Source organism: Bos taurus, chromosome 4 (genome assembly GCF_002263795.3).
Source record: "Bos taurus isolate L1 Dominette 01449 registration number 42190680 breed Hereford chromosome 4, ARS-UCD2.0, whole genome shotgun sequence".
Lineage (NCBI taxonomy): Eukaryota > Metazoa > Chordata > Mammalia > Artiodactyla > Bovidae > Bos > Bos taurus.
This window is the reverse complement of record NC_037331.1, coordinates 77,513,051-77,532,196: the sequence shown is the minus strand read 5'-3', so window position 1 is coordinate 77,532,196 and position 19,146 is coordinate 77,513,051. Positions and strand designations below refer to the sequence as shown.

Sequence of the window (19,146 nt, the reverse complement as noted above, 5' to 3'; positions counted from 1 at the left end):
GTTTTTACTGAAACAGTGAACAGAGAAGGACCTAGAAGTGAGTAAATCAGCTTTAAAACCTTCTCATCTTGAAGACCTAGGAGAACATAGCTGCAAAGAAATTTTTGTAAGTGTCTAGAACCTCTGAGTATCAAAACTTGTTTCATTAGGCATCTCCCAGGATGCCCAAGAACTGGCATTTCTTTTCATTTTATTCCAAGGAGTTTACATTACAGTTTTCTTTTTGCCATTACAGTTATGTGATTTCTATTTTCTTTTTTGTGTTGAAGTATAGTTGATTTACAATATTGTGCTGCCTATTACTTTTTAAGTGTAATAAAAGTTGGGTCATGACTTTTACCCAAACTTTTATATTTGTCCATGAAAAAAGCTTCTCTTCTTTCAAGCTTATTCAGTACAATAGGGAGTATCTCTTTTCTAAGATTATAGTAGATATCATAAAATGGCCTCAATTCCTCACTTATAGCCACACCCTTTACTACACCTGTAACTCTGCTATCACCTCCTGCAGGGAGCCAAGCATTCCAAACTCTAACCTACCTGTTTTGGCCAGCTTACTGCAAACAGAGGCTTATAAAGCACTTGCAGAATTGAGCTTGACCTCTCTTTTTCTCTCTTGTTGCTCTCCTGTCCTGAGGAGTGTATGCCTGGTATAAGAGGAGGATGAGAGACACAGGGAGCACAGCTGAGACCAGGCTAGACAACCAACAACCAGTCAAGTATTTGGGCAAAGTCAGCCAAGATCATGAAAGCCACCCAGCCAAACTCCAGCTGAGACATGATTATATGCCAGTGGTATTTTATGATTGTTGTACATCATTATGATGGTAACAGACAACTAATTCAAAGATCATTAGGCATCCTTTCTTTACTGGGATAACTTGAAACCCAGTACTGAAAGTTTGGTTTAACCTTTCGAGTGAGTCCACTATGCCTGGTGGCCACTGTTTAATTTGAATTAATAATAATCCTGAAGCAAGAATATTTATATGAGCTCATAAACAAAAAAATATAAAAAAATGTGAGGAACTCCACAGCCAGATAGAACAAACAAGGAGAACTTGAAATGATACTGCAATCTAAAAGGTGTTAAGTAATTACTTCTAAATGTTCAGACAGACTGAGAAAGGATAGAATATATAAATCAAGGACAGAAAATCATAAACTTTGAGAAGCCAGGTAAGAAAAGAATAATACTGTGCCTTTTTCTGTTTTTTATTTTTTAAGCATTTACCTTGTAGGAAAATGGGTATCACCTCACAATATTTGACAGATATTGCTTCTAAACTAAGTGAATCTATATTCTTCATATGTTTATAAAATGTAGTTTTGCCATAATTGTATGATAAAAGCAAATATTGCTCAGTTAATGTTTTAAAAATATTTATTTGGTTGTGCCGGGTCTTAGTTGCAGCATGTGGGATCTAGTTCTCTGATCAGGGGTCGAACCTGGGCCCCCTGCATCGGGAGTAAGGAGTCTTAGCCGCTGGACCACCAGGGAAATCCCAGTTGATTTTTATTTTGTAGATTAAACTATTAGGTTGAGATAAGAACTCTCAACTTCTACCCTGCGAATGCTGAGCCCCAAAAAGTTGACGTGTAAGTGCTTATTCAATGTCATTCAAATCTGTTTTTGTTATAAGAAGTAGAGTTTGTTTCCTTGGTCTAGAAACACGCACACACACATAAATGTGATTTGATTTGTTATTTGTTTTGGTCCATTTTAGAAATAATTTATAAATCGAAATTCTTTGAATTTGTAATTCAGTAAGCTTCATTTATTTTGAGTCTGTGTATTATGCATATATAAGTTAATGATGGTTGGGTCTCCTTGGTGGCTTATTTATTTTACAAATATGTAATGACCTTCTTACTCCCCAACAATATTTACCTGCAATTTTGTTCTCTTCATTTTTAAGAGTTCTTAAGGATTTTATGGATAATCCATATCCTACCTATTGTGTGGATACCCATAAAATCTTTTATCCAGAAAATATGCGTTCTTCCCAAGTACAAAAGACTGTTCCTAAATAAAGACTACGAACAACTCAATGAATGCCAAAGAAGTCATACTCCTACATTCTTTGAACACAATGCAATGCAATTAGAAGACAATAGTTTTAAAAGTTATTTATTATAGGATACTGATGCTGGGAGGGATCGGGGGCAGGAGGAAAAGGGGACGACAGAGGATGAGATGGCTGGATGGCATCACTGACTCGATGGACGTGAGTCTGAGTGAACTCTGGGAGTTGGTGATGGACAGGGAAGCCTGGTGTGCTGCGATTCATGGGGTCGCAAAGAGTCAGACACGACTGAGTGACTGAACTGAACTGAATAAAAAAAAAGACTAGATAGCCACAAATCATGGATATCACTAATATATCTCTTACATTTTATATCCAACTGGTTCATGAATATCTCTATTCAGTGGGCTGATAAACAGATCAAACTGTATCAATTAAGGTTTTAATCAGGGAAGCAGTCACTCTGAGTGATACAGAATAAGGACTTTATTATAGGGATGGACCTTACACAGCTCTTGGAGCTGGTAAATAAATCTCTGGAAGCTTTTACAGCCAACGGTTGGTCTGAATCAGGAAGAGAAGCCAGATCTGCAGCAGGGGAGGAAAAGGAAGCTCACAGGGATGAACTGAAACCCGTGAGAACAAACTGGAAGCCACAGCAAGAACATTGGTCCTTGGCAAAAGTATTAGTCCCTCTCGTGATGGAATTACCCACATACCTGATCCACGACTCAGAGAAACGGCAGAAATATTCCTTCTCTCAAGCTCTTCATCTAATCCACCAGCAGTTCCAGTGGGACCTACCTGGAAAGAATATCCATTTCTTTTCACCAGTTCCATTGCCACCTCCCTTAGTCCAGCCCACAGTGATTTCCCATTTGTGTTATTGTCATAGTCTCCTTTCTGGATCCAATTCAGCACGCTACAGTCTATTCGCCACCCTGTAGCCAGAATAAGCCTTATAAAACATGTGTTAAATCACATCACCCTCCAGTTCAAGCCCTCCAATGGTTTCTCATCAGTATATAAATCCCTACATGATATGCCTCTGGCTACCTTGCTTACCTCTTACCTCTCTCTCCCAGCCACACACCCAAACACGTTTTCACCTGAGAGCCTTTGCAGTCATGATTTGCTCTGCTTGAAATGCTCTCCTCCTTCATGTCTGCAAGGTACTCTCTCTCTCTCCATCAGGTCTCTCCACATCTGTCATCTTCTCAGAGAGACTTTTATACTCAACATTTCTGAAGCACAGTGCCCAATCCCTCCCAATCTCATTTTCTTGTTTCATGCTTTTTCATACTTCTCTCAACCTTATATCTCTGTTTATTGTATCTTCTCCATAAGAATGGAAGCTCCAGGAAAACTTGTTTTGCTTACCCTTATAGCACCAAAGCCTGAAACAGTTCTGGCTAAATATCAATGTAATGAATTCATTCAGTTCATTAATTAATTAATCACTGGATATTTTCTTGAATAAATGAATGAATTCATACAGGGAGTAAAAAAATTAATAAGACTTTCAGTTTCCAGTTCCTCATGTAAGGAGCTTATAAGTCATCACTTCGTCCTGATGACTCAGAAAAAGCAAAGACAGGCTGAAAATTCAACACTTCTTGGATCCATGAGAGAGAGAAAGACACGAAGCCAACTGTGGCCCCAAGATTGGAAAGACAGTCGGGCAAATATTGGGAGTAGTGATTGATCAGAGAAAAGACTCAGAAATTGCCACAGGAGCCAGTGCCGTAGGAGGAAACTCAATGTGAACAAGTCTGAGAGTTAAAAACTCCAGGAGGATTTAGTCATAGGGAGGTCCCCAGGGTCTTGTGAGACTTCCTTCCAGGAGTTTAACCAGGTTCCCACAGTAATTATCAGAGAAAAATACCCTCAAGCTTCTGGCAGGGGGAGGGGAAAAGGAACCATTTTGAAACATGCCAGAGCACTTTGTTCTTTTTAACAAGTCCAGCCCACAGGGGAAATTAGCCAAACAGACCCTAACCGGCTGGGGTATTACCAAAGCCTAACTGACTTCAGAAAAGGGAAATACCAAACTGCAGCACACTCTGGTAATACTCTCCCACTTAAGGAGGGAGGGAAAAAATGGAGCAACACTTGTGAAGTTCACAGTCCAGAAGCAAAGGCTCAGTAAAAGACTGAGACCTGATCATGGGCCTGTAGAGGGCTTCCCCTCCCCCCTCACCATCATGTGACTAAAGGCCCATTTACAGCACTTCCTTCTACACAGCCCCTCATTTCTTGTTATTAAGAAAAACATCACTAGGCTTACCAAGAGGCAAACAACAGCAACACTATTTGAAGAGACAAAGCAAGCATTAGAACCAGACATAGCAAGGGTGTAGAAATTACCAGAATGGGAATTAAAAAACACTATGACTATTATACTAAGGGTCAAATGGATAAAGTAGACAGCACTCAAGAACAGATGAGCCATGTGAGAAGAGAGTAGAATTCCTAAGAATGAGAAAGAAATGCTGAGAAAGATAAAACACAGTGTAACAGAAACGAGGAATGGGCTTATTAGTAGACTAGACATGGCTGAGGAAAGAATCTCTGAAGTTGAGGATCTCTCAGTAGTAACCCTGAAAACTGAAAAACAAAGAGAACAAAGACCAAAAAATACTAAACAATATCCAAGATCTTTGGGACAACTCAAAAAGACGTAATGTATAAATAATGGGAATACCAGAAACAGAGGGGAAAAAGCAACAGAAGACATACGTGAAACAGTGATGACTGAAAATTTCCCCCAATTTCATATCAGTCCAGACCACAGATCCAAGAGGTTCAGAGAACCAAAGCAAGGGAAATGCAAAAAAAAAAAAAAAAACCGCTTTGGCATATCATTTTGAAATTACAGAAAATCAAAGATAAAAGATCCTGAAAGTAGCCTAGGAGGGGTGGGAGGAGACCTTACCTATAGAGGAACAAAGATAGTAATTATGTCCAACTTCTCAGAAATTAAGAGAGTGGAGTGAAATGTCTGAAATGTTAAGAGAAAAAAAATCCACTAACCTAGAATTCTGTACACTGCAAATTATCCTTCAAAAGTGAGAGGGGGACTTCTCTGGTGGTCCAGTGGTTAAGACTCCACTTTCCAATGTAGGAAGTGTGGATTCAGTCCCTCATTGGGGAACTAAGATCCCTCATGCCACAGGGTGAGGTCAAAGAAAAAGAAAAAAATGGAGGAAAAAAAATTCTCAGAGAAAACAGGAAACTTATCACCGGTAGACGGCCGTGAAAGAAATGTTAAATGAAATACTTTAGATGAAAGGAAAATAATATAGGTCAGGAACTCAGAACTATATAAAGATAGGACAAATAAATAAATGAAGGGTGAATAAGTGAAAGTTAAAGCCAAGTCCACAGAGCAACAGGGCTGCTTCTGCTTCGCAGCTGGGGCCACAGTCACCAGGCCAGCCAGTGTGCACCAGCCTGCCTTCTCCAGGTTGTCCTCCTTAGTCTTGGGCTGCACTGAGGTCTCACAGCCTCCCTCCTGGATCCTGGGAAATGTGGTCTGGGAACCGTCTTGCTAATATCACCAATACCACACTATCTTGATTGTTGTCACTTTATATTAACAGTTTAAGTCTTAAAATCGGGTAGTGTCAGTCCTCTGACTTTGTTGCTTTCCTGCAACATTGTGTTAGCTATTCTCAGTCTTTTGCATCTCCATATGAACTTTAAATCTGTTAGTCTGTCAATATCCACAAGATAATTCATTGGGATTTTTATTGGGATTATGTTTTTATCTACAGATCAAGACGATGTATTCTGAGGCCTCAAGAAAGTACAGGTAAAATTTTTTAAACACTGCCTAGAATACCTTACTACTACTAAGTCACTTCAGTCGTGCCCGACTCTGTGCGACCCCATAGACTGCAGCCCACCAGGCTCCCCCGTCCCTGGGATTCTCCAGGCAGGAACACTGGAGTGGGTTGCCATTTCCTTCCCCAGTGCATGAACGTGAAAAGTGAAAGTGAAGTCGCTCAGTCGTGCCCGACTCTTAGTGACCCCACGGACTGCAGCCTACCAGGCTCCTCCGCCCACGGAATTTTCCAGGCAAGAGTACCCGAGTGGGGTGCCACTGCCTTCTCCATAGAATACCTTAGGGATTTAATAAATATAATTTCTGGCTAAACAACCTTATCTGCATAGCAAACAGAATTTAGGAATGAAAGCATTCCTATGTCCCGCCATTTCACAACAATTACTTCTGTGTTTCCAGAGTCTTTGCAGACTATAAAAGGCTGGCCTTGACTTTCATTTCCCAAGAGATCATCAGAAATTATTTTGTACGCATGCTAATTAATCTAATTAATCTTGTTTTCTATCTGTGTCCTCAGACCTCAGAACTGTAAATTATAGAAACTAATCCTGGAGTCCATTATATGATTGTTTTTTTCTCCGTTTATTTTCTAGAGCTCATGTGGTTATTTCCTCTAGGCATCTTCTTCATGAGTGTTTAAAGGAGAAGTGAGGAGACAGGATCTAGGCTCCTATGCTGCTGATTCTTCCTGAGACAGGGAGGCTCTTTTGATGATGCTGTTGCCTCTTGCTCAAAGCTTTCCATCAATCTATTATGTATTTTGCAGAATAATAATAATTCAAAACTTTTGAATTGAATTCAAAAATTCAATTACAGTCAGTAAAATACCAGTTATATTACATTTTCAACCAATCTGAAGTGGATCCACATCTTCTGTCTTGAGCTGACACGTCCCTTTTAGAGTTTACTTTATAAAACATAGAATTACAGACAATTTCATCCAGTTCATGAATATATTTCTTTTGCTTTTCATTAGCTTATCTACACATATTAAGATGTTTAATTTTCTTTCTTTTTAATTGGTCAACTATTTTATTTTTCAGATGTTTATTTTATTTTTCTTTATTGAAATATAGTTGATTTACAATGTGTTAATTTCTGCTATACAGCAAACTGATTCAGTTATACATACACATATGTTCTTCTTCATATTCTAAAGTGTTTAATTTTCTTAATCAATGAACACCTCAGAAGTCATATAGAAAGTTTTCATTTGGGAATTGACTTGCTCCTTTACCAATATTCAAAGCATGTTCAATTCAGTTCAGTTCAATCACTCAGTCGTGTCTGCCTCTTTGTGACCCCATGGACTGCAGTACATCAGGCTTCCCTGTCCGTCAACAACTCCCAGAGCTTGCTCAAACTCAGGTCCATCGAGTCAGTGATGCCATCAACCATCTCATCCTCTGTTTTCCCCTTTTCTTCCCGCCTTCAATCTTTCCCAGCATCAGGGTCTTTTCCAAGGAGTCAGTTCTTAGCATCAGATGGTGAAAGTATTGGAGTTTCAGCTTCAGCATCAGTCCTTCCAGTGAATACTCAGGACTGATCTCCTTTAGGATGGACTGGTTGGATCTCCTTGCAGTCCAAGGGACTCTCAAGAGTCTCCTCCAGCACCACAGTTCAAAAGCATGAATTCTTCGGCGCTCAGCTTTCTTTATAGTCCAACTCTTACATCTCTATATGACTACTGGAAAAACCAAAGCTTTGACTAGATGGACCTTTGTTGGCAAAGTAATGTCTCTGCTTTTTAATATGCTGTCTAGGTTGGTCATAACTTTTCTTCCAAGGAACAAGCATCTTTTAATTTCATGGCTGCAGTCACCATCTACAGTGATTTTGGAGCCCCCCCAAAATAAAGTCTGTCACTGTTTCCATTGTTTCCCCATCTATTTGCCATGAAGTGATGGGGCCGGATGCCATGATCTTCATTTTTTGAATGTTGAGTTTTAAGTCAACTTTTTCACTCTCCTCTTTCACTTTCATCAAGACACTCTTCAGTGCCTCTTGGCTTTCTGCCATAGGGTGGTGTTATATGCATATCTGAGGTTATTGATATTTCTCCCTGCAATCTTGATCGCAACTTCTGCTTCATTCAGCCTGGCATTTTGCATGATGTACTCTGCATATAAGTTAAATAAGCAGGGTGACAATATACAGCCTTGACGTACTCCTTTCCCAATTTGGTTATTCCCTGTCCAGTTCTAACTGTTGCTTCTTGACCTGCATACAGATTTCTCAGGAGGCAGGTAAGGTGGTCTGGTATTCCCATCTCTTGAAGAATTTTCCACAGTTTGTTGTGATCCACACAGTTAAAGGCTTTGTCATAGCCAATAAAGTAGATGTTTTTCTAGAACTCTTGCTTTTTCTATGATCCAGTGGATGTTGGCAGTTTGATCTCTGGTTCCTCTGCCTTTTCTAAATCCACCTTGAACATCTGGAAGTTCTCAGTTCACGTATTGTTGAATCCTCGCTTGGAGAATTTTGAGCATTACTTTGCTAGTGTGTGAGATGAGTGCAATTGGTGCAGTAGTTTTAACATTCTTTGGCATTGCCTTTCTTTGGGATTGAAATGAAAACTGACCTTTTCCTGTTCTGTGGACAAGAAAACTGCTGAGTTTTCCAAATTTGCTGGCATAGTGCATGCAGCACTTTAACAGCATCATCTTTTAGAACTTGAACTAGCTCAGCTGGAATTTCACTAGCTGATGATTTCATTAGATTCCACAACATTGACCAAACAGCTGTTGAATGACATTGTGACATTGTGCTTCATTTCTGTTCTCTCAGATCCATGTGCTTTCAAATCTCTCAGATCCTCAAATGTGTGTGAGTTTATCTGCTCTCCAAAGTTATCTTATATAATTTATATAACTCTGGCAGAATAACTGTGATTCTCTCAAATGTAGACTTTATTTAGAAAGGCTAAATGGCCAAGGAAAAGAGAGAAGAGATGATCCTGTGAGGTGATTCTTCCTCAGCTAAATACTGAAAAATGGCCATACATTTGACCGAAATGCTATATAATTTTGGCACCCACATGAGAAGTACAAGTCAATCTTTCTTTGATAGGAGGTATCAAAGGTTACTTATTTGAAATGCTGATCTCAAAGGCATATGCATCCTCAAAGAGCTTAAATCTATATAACCTACATGTAATTTCCCAGACAGTGCTATGGTATTTTAAAAATAACCAAAGTTTAGACATACAACAAGCTTTAATTTGAAGTAGAAGAAAGAGAATGTGACTTAATCCCCCATCAGTAGATGGAAAGACAGGGAGCATCCGGGTATGTATGAACTCTGTTTAAAATAACCATATTTCATGCCTGGATGGCTCAACTATGGAATATTTATTTTAAAAATAAGGCTTAAAAATTTTCACTCAAGTATAGAATCAATATATAACCAATCAAAGACATTTGGAAAATACAAAATATAAAAGAAAATTGCTCAACGATAGATAACTCAAAAAGAATCACTATTTGAGTGTAATAACATCACCTGTTTTCAATGCACTTTAAAAATATATACTATATAATAGAAACAATTTTGAATCATTCTTTTTTTATAGCTGTCATTGCAAGACAGCTATATCGATTTGCATTCTAAGTGTATAATTTTCTATTTTCCTAGAGAGGACAGAAATCATTTATTTCTGTATCTCAGTATGTATACAGAGAAGGCAGTGGCACCCCACTCCAGTACTCTTGCCTGGAAAATCCCATGGACGAAGGAGCCTGGTGGGCTGCAGTCCATGGGGTCGCTAAGAGTCGAACACGACTGAACGACTTGACTTTCACTTTTCACTTTTCACTTTCACGCATTGGAGAAGGAAATGGCAACCCACTCCAGTGTTCTTGCCTGGAGAATCCCAGGGATGGGGGAGCCTGGTGGGCTGCCATCTATGGGGTCACACAGAGTCAGACACGACTGAAGTGACTTAGCAGCAGCAGCAGTATGTGTAAAGTGGACCTCCATAAATACTGGTAAATAAATGTGGTTGAACTGAATATGCAACACTCTGAATGTCTCCCTGTAGGAAATAATTAATGAATTGTCATTGCAAGGAGGAGAAGGGGACGACAGAGGATGAGATGGCTAGATGGCATCACAAACTTGATGGACATGAGTTTGAGCAAGCTCCAGGCGTTGGTGATGGACAGGGAAGCCTGGCGTGCGGCAGTCCATAGGGTTGCAAAGAGTTGGACACGACTGAGTGACTGAACTGAACTGACCTGCAAGACAATAGTGCAGTATTATTCAGTTCAGTTCAGTCACTCAGTCGTGTCCGACTCTTTTCAACCCCATGGACTGTAGCACGTCAGGCTTCCCTATCATCAACGCCCGGAGCTTGCTTAAACTCAGGTCCATCAAGTCAGTGATGCCATTCAACCATCTTATCCTCTGTCTTCCCCTTCTCCTCCCGCCTTCAATCTTTCCCAGTATCAGGGTCTTTTCCAGTGAGTCAACTCTTCACATGAGGTGGCCAAAGTATTGAAGTTTCAGCTTTAGCATCAGTCCTTCCAATGAACACCCAGGACTGATCTCCTTCAGAATGGACTGGTTGGATCTCCTTGCAGTCCAAGGGACTCTGAAGAGTCTTCTCCAACACCACAGTTCAAAAGCATCAATTCTTCGGCACTCAGCTTTCTTCACAGTCCAACTCTCACATCCATACATGACCACTGGAAAAACCATAGCCTTGACTAGACGGACCTTTGTTAGCAAAGTAATGTCTCTGCTTTTGAATATGCTATCTAGGTTGGTCATAACTTTCCTTCCAAGGAGTAAGCGTCTTTTAATTTCATGGCTACAATCACCATCTGCAGTGAGTTTGGAGCCCAAAAATATAAAGTCTACCACTGTTTCCCCATCTATTTCCCATGAAGTAATGGGACCAGATGCCATGATCTTCGTTTTCTGAATGTTGAGCTTTAAGCCAACTTTTTCACTCTCCTCTTTCACTTTTATCAAGAGGCTTTTTAGTTCCTCTTCACTTTCTGCCATAAGGGTGGTGTCATCTACATATCTGAGGTTACTGATATTTCTCCAGGCAATCTTGATTCCAGCTTGTGCTTCTTCCAGCCCAGCATTTCTCATGATGTACTCTGCATAGAAGTTAAACAAGCAGGGTGGCAATATACAGCCTTGACGTACTCCTTTTCCTATTTGGAACCAGTCTGTTGTTCCATGTCGAATTATGTTAAAATGTTTTGCTAATTTACTGGCAAAAATTGAGCCCCAATTGTTAATTTATATTTTTTTGATTTCTAGCAAATTTGAACATTTCATATGAGTTTGCTGTATTTATCCCTTTAAAAATTACTTTTTATTTTCTTGGATCTCTTTCTAACATAGTGTTGCCATATTGCTTATTGGTTTATATGTTCTTTATATACTAGGGTGTAATTTTTGTTTTAAGTGGATAAATTTAGTAAACTCATATGAAATGTTCAAATTTGCTAGAAATCAAAGAAATATAAATTGATTAGTGGGGTTCCATTTTTTTGCCAGTAAAACTTTTCCCAATTTGTCTGCCTTTTTGTTTTGTATATAATTTTTAAAATATATGCAAGAATTTGAATTTTTAGGTAGTCAAATAGTTTCCTTTGAGGTTTCTTCCCATGGCTTTAGAAATTATTTCTCCTATAGAAATCAGTTAATCATTATATACAATTTATTTCCAGATTGTAGTCCTTTTATATTTAAGTAATTTATTTTATAATCAATTTAATTAATGATTTATATTTTTGGACCTGTTTCATTTTTGTATATAGAATAACTCAAAACTATGCATCTATTATACTGAGCTGTCTTATTTCATAATATATTTTAGTGTCTATTAGAACCATTCTCATCTTACAAATCGTCTTTTCCAAAATTTTCCTAGCTATTCACATTTGAAAATTCTTCATGATAAGCTTTAGGACAATTTTAATAAATTCCAAAATAAATCATTTGGTGATTTATTAGAATTTTGTTAAATATGTTGATTGATTAACAAAGAATTACAGAATCTAAACTCTTCATTGAAAAACATGCTATGTATTTCTATTTGTCTACTTTTATGTGTCCTAGAATAATTGTGTTCTATATAGCTATAAAGTAAAATGTATGCTTTATGCTTTTTTGTTAGGGTTGTTTCTGCATGTTTTATTTTTCCTTCTATTGCAAGTAGAAAATTCCCTATATCCTCCTTCCTTATATTGTTTTTATTTATGAAAGCTGGTATTTATTTTTACTATATTTCATCACCTTTTTCTAATTTTTAATTTTCATATTTTCCAGTTGATTCTTCTGGGTAGTCTAGAAATGTCCTTGAACTGTGTATATTCAACAATGTTACCTTTTCCCTTGGACCATTTTCACTCTTCCTTTCCAACAAGAACCAGTCTGGTCTTCCTGCAACATTAAGTAGGAGTCACAAGAGCAGGCGTCATCATTGTACCCCTGACTTCAGTTATAATGCTCCTGCAAGTTTTGAGACATGTCTTATTAAGCTTAGGATATTCTTTTTTATTTGAGGTTGCTCAATTAAAAAAAAATTAACCATGAATGGGTATTAAACATTATAAAATATTTTCCAGTATTTATTAAGTTAATGGAATGTCTTTCCTCCTCTAATCTGAACATGGAGTGAAGCACCCTGAATTGTCCTGGGATAAAATCTACTCTGATATGATGTATATTTTCATATATCGCTTAAATTAATTTTGTTTAATATTTTTGAGGCCATGTTTTTCCATCAGTTTGAAAATTTCTGTATAACAGAAGTTTTTATAAAAAATAAAGGGTAATTTAAATAATGCATATATCCATGCAAGCCAGAGTAAAACTAGGTTATTTCATCACCCCAGAAAATCTTGTTTTGCTTCTTTTCAATCTCCTCCACCCTGAAATCAACCCCTCTTCTGATTTCTATCACCATAAATGAGGTTTCCAAGCATTTGTGATTTTATAGAGCTTTCAGTTGTGGTCTTAGTTGTATGCCAAACCAATAGGTGATGTTTGGTTTCTTGCTTAATTCCACTATGATCACAGAACATAGTACTCTGTAGAACGTCAGTTCTTCGAAACTGTTGAAATGTGCTTCATGATCCAGTACATAATAAATGTTCTTGCACCAAAAGGATGTATAGCCTGCAGTGTTTTATTTACGTCGATTATGTTGTTTGTTCATTGTGTTGTTCAAACTGCTAAAAATGTTTCTTTGTTTTTTATGTGCTTGTCTATCACATCACACAGATAGATATTGCTATCACATAGAGTGTGTTAAAAATCTCAGGTTCTGATTTATTTCTCCTTTTAGTTCTGTCATTTTGCTTTGTATATTTCAATGCTATATTTTTAAGACCATACAAATTTAGAATTTTTATAACTTACTCACAGATTGATCCTTTCATCATTAAGAAATGTTGCCCTTTATCTCTAGTAATGCCTCTTGCCTTAAAAATCTACTTTGTCTAATATATGCATAACTACACCAATTTTCTATTAGCTCCTATTTATATGGCATAAATCTTTCTATCCTTTTAATTTCAACCTTTCTGTAACTTTCTAGTTAAGGTGTCTTATTGAAGCACAAACAACTATATCCTGTCTACAACCTTTGTCTTTTAATCTAGGGTATATCAAATTCCATTCAAGTTTGCAGTAACTGCAGTTTTAAAAAAACAACTTCAGTTTGTTTAAACATATCATCTTACTATGTGTTTTCTATTTGTCTTTTCTTACTTTATGATCCTTTGCTTTCTGTTCTTACTTCTTTTGAGTTTTTTTATTATCCCATTCCCTCCCCGCCATGAATTTGTTTTTCATTCTTTTTCTATTATTTTCATTGCTAATCTAGAGATTATAATATTAATTCTTGATTTATTAAAGCCAGGTACTTTCATGAATTCCCACTCAATGCTAGAACTTTAGCATATTTTCATTCCATCTCTTTTTTTGTGCTATTTACTCCCTCTCTTCTTTTGTGCTATTATCGTATATATTTTAATTCTATATCTATAAATATTTAAATTTAGAAGACATCATTTTTATTGTTATATACAGTTCCTATTTATATCTAGCCACATATTAATCCCTTTATTCTTCTGCATCCCTACAGACATTCTCACAATTTTATCTGGGATTATTTTTCTAGCTACGTAAAGAATTCCTTTTCAAATTTCCTTTAATGTAGGTCAGCTGATGATCTTAGTGTTTTTTATAAAAATGGCTGTATTTTACTTCCAATTTTGAAGAACATTTTTACTGGATAGTATATAATCTAGATTGGCAGCTAATTTCTTTTAGCATTTTGAAGATATCTGAAGATAGTTATTCTCCATTGTTTGAGAATAAGCTCTTGATCTTACTGTTGCTCTTTTGCAGATAATATATATCTATTATATATATATTATATATATATCCTTTCTATAATATATAATATATATATTATATATATTTCCTTTCTCTATTTTTTTCAAGATTTTTGTCTTTAATTCTTAGTAGTTGACTGTTATCTGCTTAGGTATGATTTTCTTTTCTTGAAACACTGCTTGATATTTATAAAGTTTCTTGATTCTATGAGTTGTTGTCTTTCATTAGGTTTGAAGAATTCCTGGCCACTATATTTTAAAATGTTGCTTCTTTTTTCTCTTCCCTCTCTTTCTGATACTTCAGTTATACGTATGTTAGAACATCTTAACACATAGTACCTTATGTGCTTTAGTCTCTTTTCTGAACATTATTTCCTCTTATCTCTCACGTTTCATTTTGCATATTTTTTTTTTTTATCTATTAAGATCCCTAATCAGGTCCACTAACTCTTTCTTAAGCTTCATAAAATCTGTTATTAAACCCATCTATTCAGTCGTAGTTTTAGTTTGTGGGTTTTTCCCCCAATTCTAAAAAGCCCATTTTATTCTTTGGATTTCTCAGTTCTGTGCTGAAATTCTCTATCTTGTCATTTAATTTCTTGAAGATATTAAACACAGTTATTTAAAATATGTCTTTAAAATTCATTATCTGCATCTTCTTATTACTTTTTCTATTTTCTATCTTTTTCTCTCAGTTTCTAAGATAATTCTTCTTGTGTGCCCCCCTTTTAAATTAAGTGCCCGACATTGTGTATGAAATATTGTAGAGATAATGTTGACCTTGGATGATGGTGTTTTCCTCCACAGGGGATTTTCTATTGCGTTTTGAAGCTGTTCTTCAGTCCTTGAGACAGCTTGTCTATTTCCCTTTACCAGTACTCCTAAGAGGTAGCACTTTAGGGTGCCAACTACAAGTCTAGAGTGTCTACCAGCTCCTCCTTCTTAGCAGATCCCTAAACTCCAGTTTTTTGTCTCTCCAGCCTGATGAGATGCCTAAAGCCCTGCTTATTTTCTCACCCTTCCAGTCATTGCTTTGGAATTATCAAATGCTTCATGGGAGAGGGGTGCCATTCTGGGCCGCCCTTCTTGCCAGGATCTCAGTGGTTCAAGTTCTTGCTGCTTTTGAAACCCTCTGATGTTTCAAGTAGAGGACTATCTGATTTAAAAATTTTTCCCAACTTTCTCAGTGAGAGTATTGATCACATATAGACTAACTCATCATTGCCAGAAGCAAAACTCTAAGTAATGACATGATCTAATTTAGATTTTTTAAAAGATCACTCTAGTTGCCTCAAAAATAAGAGATGTGGAATTGAGGAGGAAGAGGGATGGTAGCAGATAGCCTAGTTAGGGAGCTATCACAATAATCCAGACAAGAGAGAATGGTAGTTGTGGTCATGTGGAAATAGAGACAAGTGATCAGATTTTGGATATGTTTTGAAGGTAAAGCCAAGAGGATTTACTTATAAAATGGATGAGGGGTATGAGAGAAAGAGAGGAGTCAGTGTTGACCCCAAGGCTTTTGGCTTGAACCACTTACTTTGCCAACAAAGGTCCATCTAGTCAAGGCTATGGTTTTTCCAATAGTCGTGTATGTGAGAGTTGGACTGTGAAGAAAGCTGAGCGCAGAAGAATTGATGCTTTTGAACTGTGGTGTTGGAGAAGACTCTTGAGAGTCCCTTGGACTGCAAGGAGATCCAACCAGTCCATCCTAAAGGAGACCAGTCCTGGGTGTTCTTTGGAAGGAATGATGCTAAAGCTGAAACTCCAGTACTTTGGCCACCTCATGTGAAGAGTTGACTCATTGGAAAAGACTGATGCTGGGAGGGATTGGGGGCAGGAGGAGAAGGGGATGACAGAGGATGAGATGGCTGGATGGCATCACCGACTCGATGAACGTGAGTTTGAGTGAACTCCGGGAGTTGGTGATGGACAGGGAGGCCTGGCGTGCTGCGATTCATGGGGTCGCAAAGAACTGGACACGACTGAGCGACTGAACTGAACTGGAAGGATGGAAATGCCATTTACTGAGGTGGGGAAACTTGCTGGGACTGCATTTATGAAGGATGATCAGGAGATGAGTTCTGCTCGTTGAATTTGAAATGCTAATTTGGCATCCAACTGGTGATGCCAAGTGTATACTTCAATGTATGAGTTTGAAGTTCAGAGAATGGTTGGAAGCTGGAGATAAAAATTTTGTGGTCATGAGCATACGGATGTAATTAAAACCACAAGACCGGATGAGAGCACCTTGAAAGTTAAATATAGAGAAGACTGTAGGGCTGGTATGCGGGCTTAAAAATATTTATCCATCTCTTGCCTTCACGTCCTCCTCTCAGTGTGGGAAGGTACCAGATGCTCCAGGCAACTTCCACGTGCTGTACAGCAGCCCTGATCTGAGTCTCATCACCTCTCCTGACCCGCCCAAGGGAAGGGATCGTGAAGCTCTGGCTGGTAGCTCCTACGCATTTTCATTAATGTAGGGCTCAGATTTGCAACACTCAGATGCTCAGCAGGTGCGTAACTGGCTGACGCAGCCGGTCCTCCAGTCAGAAGGGTGGTGCTGTGGGTCGCCTGCAGATTGCCCGGGGCCGGCCGCCGGGCCCCCCGCCAGGCTGCACCTTCTCCCTCTCAGCTGCAGAGGGCGCGCGCGAGGCACTCGGCGCTCAGGAACCCAAGGGAGCTCAGAGCGGGGCAGGGGAGAGGCGGGGCCGGACGTGGGGCGGGGCCAGGCGGCCTGGAGGCCCCCGGCCGCAGTCTGTGCGCAGCTCCGGGCAGAGCGGGTGGCATCCTCGCGCCGGCTCGAGGCAGCTGGAGGCGGGGCCGTTACCCGCCGGGAGCTCCGAGCGAGCCGGGTGGCAGGCAAGAAAAGCACGCCCGAGCGCCATGATTCCTCTCGAGAAGCCGGGCAGCGGCGGCTCTTCCCCGGCCGTCGCCTCCGGCTCGGGTCGAGCTGGCCGGGGTCTGAGCACGCCGCGCCGGCCGCCGCCCCCGACCCAGGCCCGCGGGCTGCTGACGGAGATCCGCACCGCCGTGCGCACCGAGCACTTTCAGGACGCCTACACCCTGACCCCCGGCCGGGAGTTGGGCAGGTGAGGCCGGCGGGCGCGCGCAGATAAGTGCGGGAGGCTGGCGGCGCGGGGGCAGATAGCGCGCCGGGACCGGGTACAGACGTGGGTGCGGGCGGCGATTAGGGCGGCGGGGCCCCCTGGCCACGAGTCCACGCGCGGCGTCCCCCAAAGCCGTGGTATCGGCCATGAGAAAGGCTCCCCCCAGAACCTTGACCCCTCCCTCTCTCTGCTGCGGGCGTCTCAGCCTCTGTGGTCCCTTGTGCGGTAACTTAACGAGGCGGCGTGGGAACCGCGCTGCGAACCTTTCCCCGCAGCAGCGAGTCTGAAGTCAGCACAGGTGTGGAGTCAGCTTTGGTTTTGCCTGTGGGTTCCTGCTTCTCCCTCTGTGGCTGTGACAGACGAGCGCAGAACCCCGAGCGTGACAGCTTCTTTCGCACCAACCCTGGGCCAGTTTCCGTCAGCCGCTTTCTGCTGACTTCAGTTGCGATTTCTTGGGTTTGTGCTGTTTGCATTCTGAAATATTTAGGGCCGTGTGCTTTTTTAAGTTCAGATCGGTTTCACTTGTGGACTCTGGGCCCTTGTCTGACTCTTTCTACGCCGTGATTCAGCCCTTGCTTTTCTTCCCCATCTCGTTGTTGTTTTGTCGGGGTAGGGAGTGCTTAGAATTTGGTCTGCTTTTAAAATCGCAAAAGGTGAAGGCTGTTTGGATACTTTACGTCTTGTACGTTGAAGAGGGGTCACAGAGTGATAGGTTTTGTTGTTTGGTCGTAAAGTCATGTCCGACTCTTTTGCGACCCCATGGACTGTAGCCCACCAGGCTCCTCTTGTCCATGAGATTTCCCAGGCAAGAAAACTGGAGTAGGGTATTTGCCATTGCCTTCTGCAGGGGATCTTCCCGACCAGGGATTGAACCAGCATCTCCGTGCAGGCGGATTTTTCTCTCTTGCTTGCCTTTTTTTTTTTTTTTTTTTTTTAACTGCTGACCGACGAGGGAACAGTAGAGGTCTGGGGACCGACTTTTTCTCTAAGAACAGAGAAAAAAGACAATTTCTGAAGAAATTGTCAGAAGCACTGGCTTTGGGGTCAGACCCGAGCTCAGATCCCCACTCTGCTTGCTCTGTGCGCCTTTGGACGGTGACTTAGTCTCCCCAGCCTCACGTTTCCCACCCATAAAATCAGTCAGTGTAGTGACAGTACCTCCCTCATGGGGGTGTCCAGAAGGTGCAGGGGCTGTACAGGTCAAACCACTGGTCCTGGCACACAGCATTTGATAAGTGTTAGCAGCTGTTGCAGACATTTATCAAGGTTGCAAAATCTCACCATGTTGTAATGGGGAATGGGCCTGACAGTTACAACAGCCTTCATTTGAGGGTCTTGGAAAAAGGTCTTATAACAGTGATTACAACGTTAAAAACAAGCCGCCTTACAAATATTAAAGTAACCTTTAGAAATCGTTTTTTGGCAAAGAAACTGACCTTAAAAGTGTCTTATTTATTCCACATGGGAAAAGGAAAAACGTCTTCCAGGGCCAAGCTTTACTTCACTCTGCTAGGCACTAATTAACTGGATCTGTGTGCACTTTATGACAAAAGACGACAGCTACTAACTCATCTAGGTATTCTAATTGGTGAAAATTCCAGACATTCTGAAGTAACTGATTTCTTGAGGAAGGAAAACCAGGACTCTCCATTGTTTGGTTGTCTGGCTTCATTCCACAGAAGGGAAAACACATTACGCAACTGAAAATGTCTTCAGGTGGCAAGCACTGTCTTGTGGACTCATAATAGATGACTTAATCGGAAAACAATTGATTTGCTCCCTACCAGGTGTTGTGACAA

At 40.0% G+C, this 19,146-nt stretch overlaps 1 protein-coding gene across 1 annotated transcript in view; it reads left to right on the top strand.

The window, feature by feature from the left end:
* The first annotated feature begins 17,094 nt into the window (after window positions 1-17,094).
* Window positions 17,095-19,146, top strand: part of STK17A (serine/threonine kinase 17a) — a 36,260-nt gene continuing 34,208 nt past the window's right edge. Inside the window, 1 exon segment of the mRNA NM_001083422.1 lies at window positions 17,095-17,329. Coding sequence (NP_001076891.1) covers window positions 17,124-17,329 — 206 coding nt within the window. The 5' untranslated portion in view covers window positions 17,095-17,123.